This window comes from Macrobrachium nipponense, chromosome 6 (assembly GCF_015104395.2).
Source record: "Macrobrachium nipponense isolate FS-2020 chromosome 6, ASM1510439v2, whole genome shotgun sequence".
NCBI lineage: Eukaryota > Metazoa > Arthropoda > Malacostraca > Decapoda > Palaemonidae > Macrobrachium > Macrobrachium nipponense.
In genome coordinates, this window is record NC_061108.1 from 125,164,379 (window position 1) to 125,178,532 (window position 14,154).

Consider the following 14,154-nt stretch of genomic DNA (forward strand, 5'->3'; position numbering starts at 1 on the left):
CTCACTCCAAACCGGGCCCGGCATACGGGAGACGTTTTGATTTTTAGGGCTTCGGCGTAAGAGGGTTAATGGAATATTTGGGTCTGGTGGATGGTTGGGGAGTGATAGTTACATTTTGATTTGTTTAATGGTATGATTTTCATTAGTATTATTTGATGGGAATTGTAAAGAGGGATTAATTGATTCTTTACTGTTCAGATGTTGGCTGTTTGATTGGGATTGAGGATAATGTATTTCCACTTGTGATGAGGTTAGCACAATGTATTTCCACTTGTGATGAGGTTAGTACAATGTTCTGGTGTAGTTGGAGTTTCTTTGGATTTATTGTAATTTTCAATATTATTTTTTTTCCCTTAGGTGGGGTTCGTTCTAGTATTCCTTTCTTTTTGTCGATTCGATTATTTTTATTATTTGACTCTTCCATTGGAAGTTCTTTTCCATGGATATCTGAATCTTCTATGCTATTAGTGGTACTGGTGGATATATCAACATGCTTGTTTTGGGGTTCAGCATTATTGATATGAGAATCAGTTTGTGCCTTTATAGTATCTTGTTGTTTGTTATTAATGTGATCGATATTTAGATTTTTAGTTACATTTTCAAAAGAGTGGCTTTTAGATGGATTACTGACTCTCTTACTTTTAGCTCGAGTCTAGCTTCATTGACTGACATTCCTGTTCTATTCATCAACAACTGGAGCTCTGTGTTGTATTGATAAAAGGAGCATTCCTTAGATTTTGCGTGATGGGATTGTCTACAGTTAATACATTTTGGAGATTTACATTTCCAATTAGTAGTATGGGTGTCTGATGCACACACTGCGCATACTGCTTTATTATGGCATTTTTTGTATGTGTGCCCATACTTTGAACATTGAGTGCACTGAAGTGGTTTTGGTATAAATGGACGCACACACTCTATTTTGTCCAAGAATTTTGATTTTGAGTGGGAGATCATGGCCTGTAAATTTTAATTTTGCACTATTACTTTGTTTATTTTTATCTTTCCTATTTGGAATTTAATAGATTTCTGAATCATGTACAGGGGGTCCTCGAGTTACGACGTGATCCGTTCTTACGATGCATCGTAACACGAATTTCAGCGTAAGTCGGAACATTGAAAAATACCACATGATTTAATGTAAATACCTATCAATAACAACGAGAGAACAATTCCTTACCTTTATTAGTTTGATTGGCTTGCACACTGGAGAGGAAGCTGCGGTGCTGGAGAGACTGGGGGAGGTTAGTGAAGAGAAAAAGAACCTCCAGAAGTTGCTGGAGATGCTGAGGCAGATGATTCTTGAGGTGAGGCAGAACATACTAGTACTGGAGATGCTGAGGCAGGTGATTCTTGAGGTGAGGCAGAACATACTAGTGGAGATGTTGGGGCAGGTGAGGCAGAACCTACAGAAGGTGCTGGAGATACTGGGGCAGGTGAGTCTGGGTTAGCAGAACATTCAGAAGGTGCTGGATTAGCAGAGGCAGCTGAGGTAGAGGGTACAGGATCTCCTGCAGGCCTCTCTACCTTCTTAAAAATACTGCTCCAGGTTAGTCTGACAGAGAGCGACCTCTTTTTTTTCATCCAAGATCTCCTTGTAACACTGCATCAAATCCATGACGCCTCTGGAAACCCTAGTGAACCTGTCCAAGTTGGGATCCTGAGCCTCAAAAGTTGACAAAGCTTGCTGCAACTCTGCAAAACCTCTTATCAAGTCCTGCCTTGTGAAAGCCTTAGGCTCTGGGGTGGGTGCTTCTTCTTCTTCCTCTATTATCTGCTTCTCCAGTTGTATCAGGTCCTCAGCAGATAACTCCTCGCCATGAGACTCCAGCAGCTCTGTAACATCATCAACCTCCATCTCCAAATTGATTTCCTTACTCAGGGCAACAACGTTCTTGACAACTAGCTGAACTGTGTCCTCAAACCCATGGAAATCATTCACAAATTGAGGACAAATTTTCTTCCAGACACCATTCATGTTTGTTTGCTTAACCTCCTCCCAGGAATTAGCAATGTTCTTTACAGCATCAAGGATGTTGTAGGATTTCCAAAAGTCCTTCAGAGTCAAGTCCTTCTTGGTTTCAGTTGCCTGTAAAGCCATAGCAATTGTCCTTCGTAGGTAGTAGGCCTTGAACGAAGCAATCACTCCTTGGTCCATAGGCTGTAAAAGGGCCGTGGTATTAGGTGGAAGGTAAACCACCTTGACATTAGGGTTGAAGTCTCCCAGCTGGGCAGGGTGTCCAGGGGCATTGTCCAGCACTAGCAACACCTTAAAGGGGATACCCTTGGAGGCGCAATACCGCTCCACACTTGGAACAAAATGGTTTACGAACCAGTCCTCAAACACTGCAAGTGTCACCCATGCCTTCTTGTTGGACTTCCAAATTACTGGTAGTTGACCCTTCCAAATGCCCTTGAGTGCCCTTGGATTTTCAGCCTGATACACCAACAAGGGCTTCAGTTTGAAGTCCCGCCAGCAGCAGTTAACCCCCAAGAAGTAAAGTTTAGCCTCTCCTTGCTGGCTTTATGACCGGGTGCTGACTTCTCCTCCTTGGCGATGTATTGTAAGTGCGGTTAGGCATACGCTTCCAAAACAAACCTGTCTCGTCTACGTTAAACACTTGCTGAGCAGAATAACCCCCCTCCTTAATTATCTCAGACAACGCTTTAGGAAATTCACTCGCTGCTTTCTCATCCCCACTAGCAGCTTCACCTTGCAATTTAAGGTTATGGTAATTGGCCCGAGCCTTAAATCGCATAACCAACCCCTACTAGCCACAAACTCTTCACTTTCACTTCCCTCCCCCTTTTCTTTTTCAACGCTTCAAACAATCTTTTCGCCTTCTCCTGAATCACCATAAGGCTGACTGGGATACGCCGTTGATTTTGGTCTTCCAACCAAAGCACCAATAACCTTTCCATTTCAATTATTAGACCACTACGCTGCTTAGTTATCACTGTCGCTTTCATAGGAGCAGATCCTTTCACATGTTCAACGATGCGCTCTTTATCTTTGATAATGGTAGCAACGGTCGAACGGCTAAGGCCAAGCGAGCGGCCAATGTTTGTTGGCGTTTCTCCCTTCTCGGATCGCTTTATAATGTCCACTTTAATTTCCATGGTGATGGCCTTTCTTTTCTTCGATGCACTACCATCAGAAGAGTCCGCCTTGCGCTTGGGAGCCATAACAAAGAGCAAAAAGTTACAAAAACGATACAACACGAGGGAGAGAGAGGCAGTGTAAACAACCAAAATGGCGTATGGGCGAGGACTGAGCGTAGCGAAGCGACGCCGTCTCTCCCCCACAAAGCGTATTCTTCCGCCGTGCGCCCGGAACTAGTTCGCGTTTGTTTACGTTGCTTACGACGCTAAACCGCGTAAGACGGAACGACGCAAAATATTATTTTTTATATTTTTATGGGGGCGCGTTCGTAACCACGAAACATCGTAAGTCGAGACCAGCGTAACCCGAGGACTTACTGTATATTATTGTATCTTAACTTCAGGGAGTCAAGAATCATATTGTTTTGAGGGTAGTCCTTCTTCTTTAATGTTGGGTAAAATAACTGTGCCTTGTATATAATTTAATTTTTCATGACTTCTTAGTTATTTTTGTGTCATTTGTTTCTTTTATATTCAAAAAGGTGGTGGACTGTTTTTTCGTGGTTACCTGAAGTAACCATGCATTTTCTTTAATATATCGGCATTCCATTTCTTGTGTTGGACATATATTCAATAATTTGTTTTCTAGTATTGCTGTTGATATTTTACTTGCAGCTTTAAGTACTAGAAATCTCGACCAGTTATCTGGTCCAAAAAGATGATCGAAATGCACCAGTGTTGGATTAAGACAATTTCTATTTCTCTTTGGATGTTTGCCTTATGTGGGTTATCTGTGTATCAGATTTGTTTTCTTTCTGTTATGTATGGTGCCATTGTTATTATGTTTGTATCTTCTGATTGATTTTTACTTTTTTTGTATAATTTCTATGGGCCCTGCTGGGTGTTTAGGATCATATAATTTATTTGGAACTGGATGTTCCTTTGCTGCATTATTATTTGGAACTGACTGAGGGAGATTCAGGGATAAATTTCCGGTGGTCATCAACTGTGCCAAATTTTGTCCATCAAGGGGCCCAGGGGTACTAAAAACTTTATTCGTATTTATCGTAAAATATTAAGACAAAAAAAAAAAAAAAAAATAATACATTTTGAAAAGATATCATTGGCTTTTCGTGAAGTTAAATCTTCCGCCAATGGCACAAGTGAGAAATAACTCCCAAATGTCCGCATTCCTACCCTACCCAAAAAGGGGGTAATGATTGGTATGGCCCAAGTGTAAGCAATACCGGCTTGGTAGGACTAAGAGTATTATGAAAATACAATTATCCCCATCCTAACCACGTCATGGGCAAACTGGACAGAATGCCGAGAGTTCTATCCCTAGAACCAGGCCCCCCTGGAATCCGTGGTCCAGCTCCACAGAATAGTTCCGCCTGGAAAACCAGGTCAGATTCCGAACATTGTCGGGTGGATGATGGATCTACCACATTTCCCACTATTTAGCTTTGGATTTAACTTCAATCCAAGTTATGATAGGTCTTCTTATTTATTAGACAGTATTGAAAATTTTAACAAAAGTGGAAAAATCCACAGATATTAACCCAAAAATATATAGTCATATGGGACTCTTGGGTTCGAACCTGGGAAGAAATTCCTGAGGTTCGAGAGCCCTCTCACCACCTCAATAATGAGGGTGATCAAAGATTGTAAAGCAAGGAATCTGTGACATCTGGCAACTCATGCATATACGAGGTAAGGTCATCCAAATCTTACAACTGCAGAGATGTAAAAATGTTGGAGAAAGATGTGCTGGAAGTCATAGATTATTCTTCATGCTCCTACAGGCGTCTCACAACTGCAGATATGTAAAAATGTTGGAGAAAGATGTGCTGGAAGTCATAGATTATTCTTCGTGCTTCTACAGGCGTCTCTTCCTGGTGGAAAAGGCAATATGGTGCTGGAGACTGGTCATCGACCTCTCACTTTTGTGTAGCGTACTATCAGAGAGGTGATTAATGCTTTCCATAAATCTTTACAATACAAATTGCCAGATACCCATGATTTACAGAAATAACACCACTTCGCCTGCAGTGGGGGCAGTCTTATATTTAGCTAAATCTGTGATTTGGTTCAGTTACAATATACGTACATGCAAGTTTATATGCTGGTGTCTTTTTATTCTCATTTGCTCGGGAGCACTATTATATGGTAATTCAAGATATTCTACCTTCCAAACTGGTCTTCCTATCCCTAGAGTGAGGTTACTTTCGTAAAGGGTCCTGTAAGCCATGGTATCACATACACAAGTCTGGCAATATCAGATTACGTATAAATGCAGTGCATATTGAAAAGCCCTTGCAAGGCATAGGACATAGCCACAAAAGCTGCAGCTACTGCCAATAGGTTCATCACAAAGAAAGGTGAGAGCTGCACAAGCAATAAACTAGGGTCAGAGGCTGCCCAAACATGTGCAAGAACCAAAAAGACATGACTAAGCCCCATCTAGTTTGTTGCTGTACCACATCATAAAAAGGAAATATTCAGTCTGATGGCATGTACTGCTACTTCATATAGGCTTAACCCACTGAGTGAGTTGGACCATACATTCAGTTATCATGTATGTAATGCACTCGCCTTAGAATCTTTACTTGCTGCTTGCTCTAGTTAAATGTGTTTGATGCAGCTCACTGAAATGCTTCCAACTTCAATAAGTTTGCTTTGTCTAACAGTGAACAGTCAGAGAGAGATGTACAGTGAACAGTTGGATAAGGAGAGGTTACTGTGCAACATTTCTCAAAAAGAAATACAAGAAAATTACAGTTTTACTTAAAGTGCATCTTTTCCTTGGTTACTAAACAGCAGTCTATTCTTGAGTTGCATATTAAAATCACAACAAAGCTTCTTCATTTTTTTATAATTATGTATATGACAATCTGTGAGAGTTGAAACTAATTACAAGTAAGTCATATGCTAATCAACATTTTATAGTCTAATTTTTTTGGTATTTCCATGACTGGTGTCATCTACTACAAAAAATGTAAACAGTGGAACAGCATGTATATACTTTATAAGAATTTACATTACTATGTAGTTTACAGGGCACATAAATTAATGTAGTAAAATTCATGGGAAGTGTGATATTTTTATTTTCCAAAGATCACATGTTGCAGCAAGTATTACATTTAAACAATCCAACAAATCTGACTCCTAACTGTCAAATGTACAAATGATATTGTAGTAGTATAAATAAGCATTTAGAATCTGCAATAAAACAATTGAGTTAACAAGCCTAATTTAAAGAGAAACACATTATTATACTAGTTTGGAGATGTATCAAAATACAGATTACCTCAGGCTATAGAGCTGTGCAAGTACAGTACAAGAGTATAGCATGCATTCATCCTAATACATTTTGAGAACTGGAAGAACCAGAAAGTAAATCCAATGTAAAAGCAAAGAAAATGACACTTTCTACAAACAGTAACTGTAACATGGTTCACACACCAAGCTTGAGCAAACATGATTGCAGCCTCACATAAATATAGCTAGTATAATTGAAGTGCATAAAGGGAATTTCCTTAAACAAAAAATTCTGTAGTGTTTTGAGTTCTGTCTATACAATAAGCATAATTGTTTCAATGATAAACTGTTTCAACAAATTTCTGTTAACATTTTACCCTAATAGGAACAGCCTATAGGTGTATAAATCTATCATAAGATAATATATACTTAAAACAAAATTCGTTTTAAATACCATTCCTAAACCAGAGAATCATTAATATCTCCACTTTTTTTAATAATACATAAAAATACAAAATACATCTTGCAATGATTTACAAAAAAGAAAAAGAAAAAATACTAATACAACCACTGTAGTTTACTAACATCACAAGGGAAACTTGATCCATTAACATCAAAATTAAATCATTTTCAAGATGTATGCCAAGAAATTACAAGGCTAAAAATTAAGCAATGGATAACATATGGATTACAAACCAACTGAAGCAGTAATTCTAGAAGACCCATGCTGAGGAATACACACTGAACATTTCTTTTTCTTTCTTTTTTTTAACTGAACAATTGCAAGCTTAAATAAGTATATCTTCCGTCTAATCTTTAAGAATTTCTACAAAAACTGTAAAGGATTTGACATGTACTGCCCTTACCATTTACTGTACATTTTAGCATTTAGTAAATGTGAGCTATTGTTTCATCATTTCAAAAATTACATTCAGTATCAACTTGCTACAATTACTGTAAAACTTCTCAAATTTCAGAAACCAGGGAAATATGTACTGTAGCCTTAGACATCATTTGCAGTTGTATTCTGAAATCACCTGAAGATCTTACAGAACTTGGAACAACTTTTTTGAAATATGAGATTACCATTAGTACTGTTCAACTTTATGCTCAAATGCTTGTGTCAAATAGGTTCCACCAAAATTACACATTGAAAGTGGCTTAATAAGGCATGTACTCACTGACTGAAGATAACAGCTGAACATTGAAGGTAAAAATGCACAGACAATAAAGATTTTGGTAAGAGAGCATGTTGAGTGATGAGGATATAATTGTGTGGCAACAAATATTACATCTACTGGTGATAAAAGCAAATGTCACTTTGGGGATTAAATATGCTATTAATGGGTGCAGTCATTTGTACAATTCCCCACAAGCACTGAATGGCCTCCTTGATACCAGCACTAGGCCACATGGCCCATATGACAACATTCATTCATTTCTCCACAATATTAGTTTGCTCAAGCATGAGAGATGAAACACACTGTACTGCAGAATAAACCCAAAGACTTGGAATGTTTTTTCAAATGCTAGCCAATACTATTACTCTAATTACACATACAGTATTACTATGATTGTCAAAATAATTTCTGTTTTAATTCATTTTCAATTTGAAGATCAGTAGTACTACAATCACAAAATACTAGTCACTTATGAGTGCTGGGCTCTTAAATCAGCACTCAACTATTTACCATTACTTTCTGGGCAGTAAAGCCATACAAAATGTACTTACCATACCAATTCATATACATATTTGTACAATATTATATAATATACTTTTAACTCCACGTCTGCACAGTCTTGTGCCTAATTCTCTTCATGATAAAATGCCTATGTCACAAGAACAAACTCACAGCACAATGAATTCATGATTAACGCTCATATTTCAGGAATTTAAACTGTTCATATTTTAAAGAATAATAAAATATATGATAAAAAACTTTTATCAAATGTAACTTGATAATCTTCACTTAAAGTACAAGAACATACAGTATCAACAACACTGCACTTCATTATCTATATTTTTGTCATATATCACTGAAATTTTCATTTGAATGACAGCATATAAATATAAACTTTCTCTAATTCTTGAAAGTAATGGCTACTCTCATATAATTAAGGTTGTAAGGTAGACAAAGGAAACTAACAGTTTCAATGGAAATAATGCTATCAAAAATCAATAATGAAGTACATCATAAGGGCTATCCCATTATTAACTATCCCAAAAATTACAACACTTTGAAAAAGTTATGCTAAGCTTCCTATACAAACATCCTTCAGGTAATAAAATAATCTTATACTGGCACCCCTAATTAATGAATTAATAAAAATACAAAAATATGGCCATTAATCAAATGTTTCCTGTCTATTTGGTATAACCCAAACACAGATTCAAATCTCTCTCATATATGACCTTTCCTCCAAGTCTTCTGAACCATCTGAAACTATTTTGTCCAAGCAGGTGTGTTAGTGGGCAATTCAATGAAAGCTAGTAAACAATTCCAATTAATCTGCATTTTTCAATTTATTTAAAAGCAGGTGTGCTATGACCTACTAAAGAAGGATAATGATGGAGTATATCTGAAAATGAGAGATATCCAATGGAAAAACAACCAAAAGAGAGAAGCCTAAGGAATCATTTGTAAATATCAACATTCTAATATGTACTGTATTTTTGCTGCACTACCTTTCAACTGCTTATGAAGTTCAAAGCTGTAGCTCATCTAATTCAACACGAAGTTCTACATTTCAGTAATTTGCATAAGATTTGGCTATGGCATTTTAAACTGTTATTTCCTTCTTTGAAATTAAAGCAGTGTTATTCATCTTCCACAAAACTGGTTGCTCTTGATTCTGAATATTAACCACAAATTGACGACCACCAGGTAACGCTTGGGAGCAGCAGCATTTAAGGTCTGGGAAGCGGGCGGAGACTTGGTGGTGATGGGTGGAGGTGCAGGCAAAGATGGTGAAACTAAAGGAGGGAGCAGCACCTGCGAGGAATTATGATTCAGCTGACGTGACTCACAGCTCACGTCTGTAGGGGAAGAAATGTGTGTGGTGTACACTGCTGCCACACCTATGGTCCTCGAGGGTTAGTTTCTCCACCTACAACAGTAATTATAGGGAAAGTATGGAAATATACAACGAGAAAGGACAAGGAAGTCTCATACTTACCCCTTATACAAGTGAGGGGATTAAAGTGTGTTTTGCTGCAGGATGTTAATATCTGTTGTTTACAAAACCTTACTAGTACATGCATGTACAGAGCCAGGTCTGCAACTGTATCTAAACAAGACTCAGTATTTTCCAAACTATAACTTTAACTAATTATTATACATTCCTTGTTCCAATTTCATGATTTCCTGTTTTTAGATGGCATTTTTATTGAAGCAGTTTTACTAAATTTGCTCCAGCATTTTATACAGTATATTTCTTCAGCTTTTTTTTTATAATAAAATAACTTTACTACAAGTGCCTAATTAGTTTGGAAAATACTGATACAGCTACTAATTAATATTTTAATCTTTCAAAAACAAGTATGTAATCAATGCAAGTTAAGTGGAGTAGTTCTTCAATCCATGCAAATTCATTAATAACTGTTGCTTGGGTCCATTGAAGTTCTCTCTGCCTATTCTAAAATTTAATTTTTTAAAGCAAATTTATGTTCTGCACAATAGCATTTATACTTTAGTTCAAATGGAGCAGCTATATGCAATATTAGCAAAAACAAAAAAAATTATGATACTGCTACTGTGGGTAGAGAGAAATCCCTCTGAGGCGAGGTCCTACAATTCCACCTACGTATACTATTCAGAACGTAGCTATGCTAACAAATAGATGTATCTGTACCCAACAGAAGGGAAGGGGCCGGGGAGCTCAGCTAAGTTAAAGGTTTGTCTGTGCAAAGCATAAAATCTGCCTTAAAAAATTGTGATTGTAATATACACAAACCACTGCCTGAACATCTACATAAGTAGGAAGGCAACTGAAACAGATATCAGCACTGACTGAGATGACATCATATAGTAAGATGGAACTGTAACTGGCATGCTGGAAATCCACACAACACGATGGATTTCAATTGTTAATTTTTTAGATCTGATAATATCTTTACACTAAAACTATCAGTTTACAACAGTGAATATATACAGATAATGTTCTTAAGCATAACAGATTTGTAGTGTTTCTTTAATTTGCCTTAATTTTTCACTACTGTATCAAAGTATTTTATATAAGTAACTTACCAGATAATTACATAGCTATAGTTTCTACTTTGTGCAGCAGCTAAAAATTAAAAAATCATGGTAGTGCTCTTTTGTTTTGGGTGTACATAGACAGTTTTCCCCGCCCACCACCAGGGAAGAATAAGTACAACACTGCTAGTCAACAGCTCGTTGGATTTGTTTTGTCACTAGATGGTTTTGGTTTTCTCTACATTTGGTGATATATACTCTCTATGTTTTTTGGTAGCACACTAATAATATTTAGCTTAGCTAATATTCAGGACTTTTTGAGTTTTGAATTTGCCTCATTATGTCTGACACTAATATGTCTAGTATTAGATATTGCAGTAAAGGCTACAAGACAAGACTCACATTGGCAAAGTACAACAGACATTCCATTCGTGCTTCATGTACAGGACAAATTTGTTCAGAGGAAGTTAATTGTGAAGAATGTAAAGACTGGGATAAAGGAACTTGGAAGACATTAAATGCTCATTTGGACAAGCTTCAAGACAAATTGAGAAAGGCAGCTGTTACGGCTAAAGCTTCAATTAGTCAGGGTGAATCTCCTAAAGAAGTAGTTGATGTACCAATTTCTTCAATGTCTGTGACTGCTTTTTCCCCTATCTCCAATCCTACTTGTCCAGTTACTTCGATCCCACCAACGCACCTACACCAAGGTCCCTGCTAAACTCACCTTGCTCACCTGGAAGGAAGCAAACTGGCAGTCCAAGGGAGGTCGGTGGGGTTTGCCCATGAGTAGTTGCTTCCTCATCCAATCTTGCTGTCTGGAGACCCCAGGACTCTGTGGATTGCCATTGGAAAGGCGTCCAGGTAAAAGTACATAATTTGTCGTCTAGTGATTAGGATTTGCGAGGAACTAAGATATAAAGTGGGCGCATTTCTAACATACCAAGGCCATTGAAATGGCACGGTTCTTCTTTGGAAGACGGTTCGCCTCCTGTTTGTAAGCAAGCGATGGAGCCAGATCATAGTCCACTCCCTTCTTGTATGCTTTGGGAGCATCCCAAGTACCTAACAATGAAACACCCAGACTGTGAGTGAGTGTATGGACACCCAGTGTTCGAGCTCCCAGAACATGTGCATTCAGTCTCCGATCACCCATTGCATAAGCTTCTAGTGTCAAAATGCCCAGAGCTCAAGTACTCGATGTATGAGCACCCCGTGTATGAACATCCAGAATTTGAGCGTTCCAATTAGTGAAGTGGCCAAACGCTCAAAGTTTGAAAGGTGCCAAGTGTGTGAAAGTGTAGTGTATGAATGCCCAGTGTCGGGGCAACAGAATTATGAATGCCCAAGGTATGATGATCCAGTGTCTACGAAGCAAGCTATACCTTAGAAGAAGGTAGTGACTGATCATTTGGTATATGAGCTCCCACCAACCATCAAGAGGTTGGCACCACAGGTGACTGGCATAAAAGATATTGCGCCTATCGCCCATGATCTGTCTTTGGAACTGATTAAGCAACGGTTGGATAATATCCTTACCCTTCTGCAGAAACCTTCTTCAGTATCACAAGGTCATGTGGACTTTCAGGAGTCACCATTTCCTTCTGAGGAAGAACCTGTTGACGAGGAGCAGCCGACCATGAGTTTTTCAATGCTATTAAATTACTTCTTGTTCTCTTTTCCATCTTTCTTCTCCCCCAGCAACAACGTCTTCACCATGCTCCTCTTTCTTGATGCGCCAGCCTGCATGAGCATACAAACTCCCTTGGATTCTTCCTCATCCAGGAAAGCATTGACTTGCATAGGTGCACGATTGACAGAGAAGACAGACATAGGCAACGTTGTGTTTTGTATGCCTCCCTCTCGTTTGATATGTCAAACATACTTATCTTATGTCACTAGAGAAATCCCATCCTTGGGAGTTTCTGCCTCCTCCAAAAGGGACTTCTCCAATCTGATTTAGGCAACATGTCGATCAGCATTTTCCTCAGCTAGGATTTTATTTATGGCTTTGGAATTAGACCATTTAGTTAAAGACGTATTCAAGGTTTTCGAGGTTACAAGTTTCCTCAATTGGACAGTAGGAGCATTGGCAAAAAAGATTGAAGACTACTTTTCTACAACCGCATTTCACATCAAACTAACTGGGAGTGCTGGCATGCACTAAGGCTATTAGGGATGATGCACAGGAGCTTCCGACTATATTTACAATGGGAATCCTTAAGAAAAGGGAGTTATGGTGTTCGTTCACTTCTAAAGGAGTAACTCCCTTGCAGAGGTCATCACTTTTATTTGCTTCTTTAAAAAGGATTAGTCTTTTCTGGAGAAAGTAACTGCAGAACTTCAGAAGAAATCGACTCAGGATTTACTGTCTCAGTCAGCCAAAAGGAATAGAGTGCCAGCAAGGACTGCTTCAGCTTCAATATCTGCTAGGACATCACCACCTATGTTTCAATATGCCTTTCAAGGAGGCAGAGGCTGTTTTCAACCTTGACCATGATCTAACCTCAGAACAACATGACCCAGTAAGAAGACAAAACACCATACTGGCCACTAGTAAATGAAGATCCTATCCTCCTTGGTGGGAGCAAGACTGTTTTGGTTTTGGAAACAGTGGGAAATCAAGAATGCAGAACCTTGGGTTCTGGTGGTATTTAAAGAAGGCTATGTGATTCCTTTCAAGGAGAAACCTCCATTAACAAAGTCACCCATCAACTTAAAATCCTACTTGGTCTGCTCAAAGAGGTTTTCTGTCCTGTCTCGAGAAGTGTCAGCCTTAATTGAAAAACAAGCTGTGGAAGTGGACGAAGATCCCAACACGGAGGGGTCCTACAACTGCCTTTTCATCGTATCCAAGTCATCAGGGGGATGGAGACCCGTCCTGAATGTCAGTGCCCTGAACTTCTTCATCCAAACAATGAAGTTCAGGATGGAGACAAACCAGTCAGTCCTGTCAGCCATCCATCAGGGGGACTGGATGGTGACGATAAGATATGTGGGATACGTATTTCCACGTTCCAGTACACCCGGAATCGAGAAAGTATCAAAGGTTCGTTTTCTAGGACAGGGTCTTCCAGTTTTGGGCACAGTGCTTCGACCACTCCACAGTCCCTCAAGTATTTACCAGAGTTCTCACCCCATTGGCAAAATGACTTCACTTGATGGGAATCAATATAAGCCTTTATTTAGATGACTGGCTCCTATGCTCCCCACCAAACTTACAATGCACAGAGGACTTCCACAAGCCAATTCATCTCTCCCAGGAGTTAGGGCTTCTGATTAATTTCGAGAAGTCTCAGCTAGTTCTCGATCGATCCTCCATTTGGGGATGAGGATCGATTCTCTTAATTTCTTATTTTTTCTGTCACTTCAAAGAATACAGAAATGGCTCCAGAAAATCTGAAAATTCATGCTATCTCGCCCATCTAGCTTAGCCAAAGAATGGATGAGCCTACTGGGAACACTGTCTTCTATGGAGAGATTGGTGCCACAGGGAAGGTTGCATACCAGAGTACAGTGGATCCCCATATTTGTGTTCTCCAGATTCGCGGACTCATGCATTTGCAGATTTCTCTCTGGAACATATCCCCCATTA

The 14,154-nt window shown here is 38.8% G+C and overlaps 1 protein-coding gene across 3 annotated transcripts in view; it reads right to left on the bottom strand.

The window, feature by feature from the left end:
• Nucleotides 1-6,192: 6,192 nt before the first annotated feature.
• LOC135216130 (protein-L-isoaspartate(D-aspartate) O-methyltransferase-like) overlaps nt 6,193-14,154 on the bottom strand; it is a gene marked incomplete at its 5' end in the record, with an annotated part of 50,288 nt that continues 42,326 nt past the window's right edge. The window contains 1 exon segment of one of the 3 annotated variants that reach the window (XM_064251204.1): nt 6,193-9,356. In XM_064251204.1, coding sequence (XP_064107274.1) covers nt 9,338-9,356 — 19 coding nt within the window. 3 annotated transcript variants of the gene reach the window in all.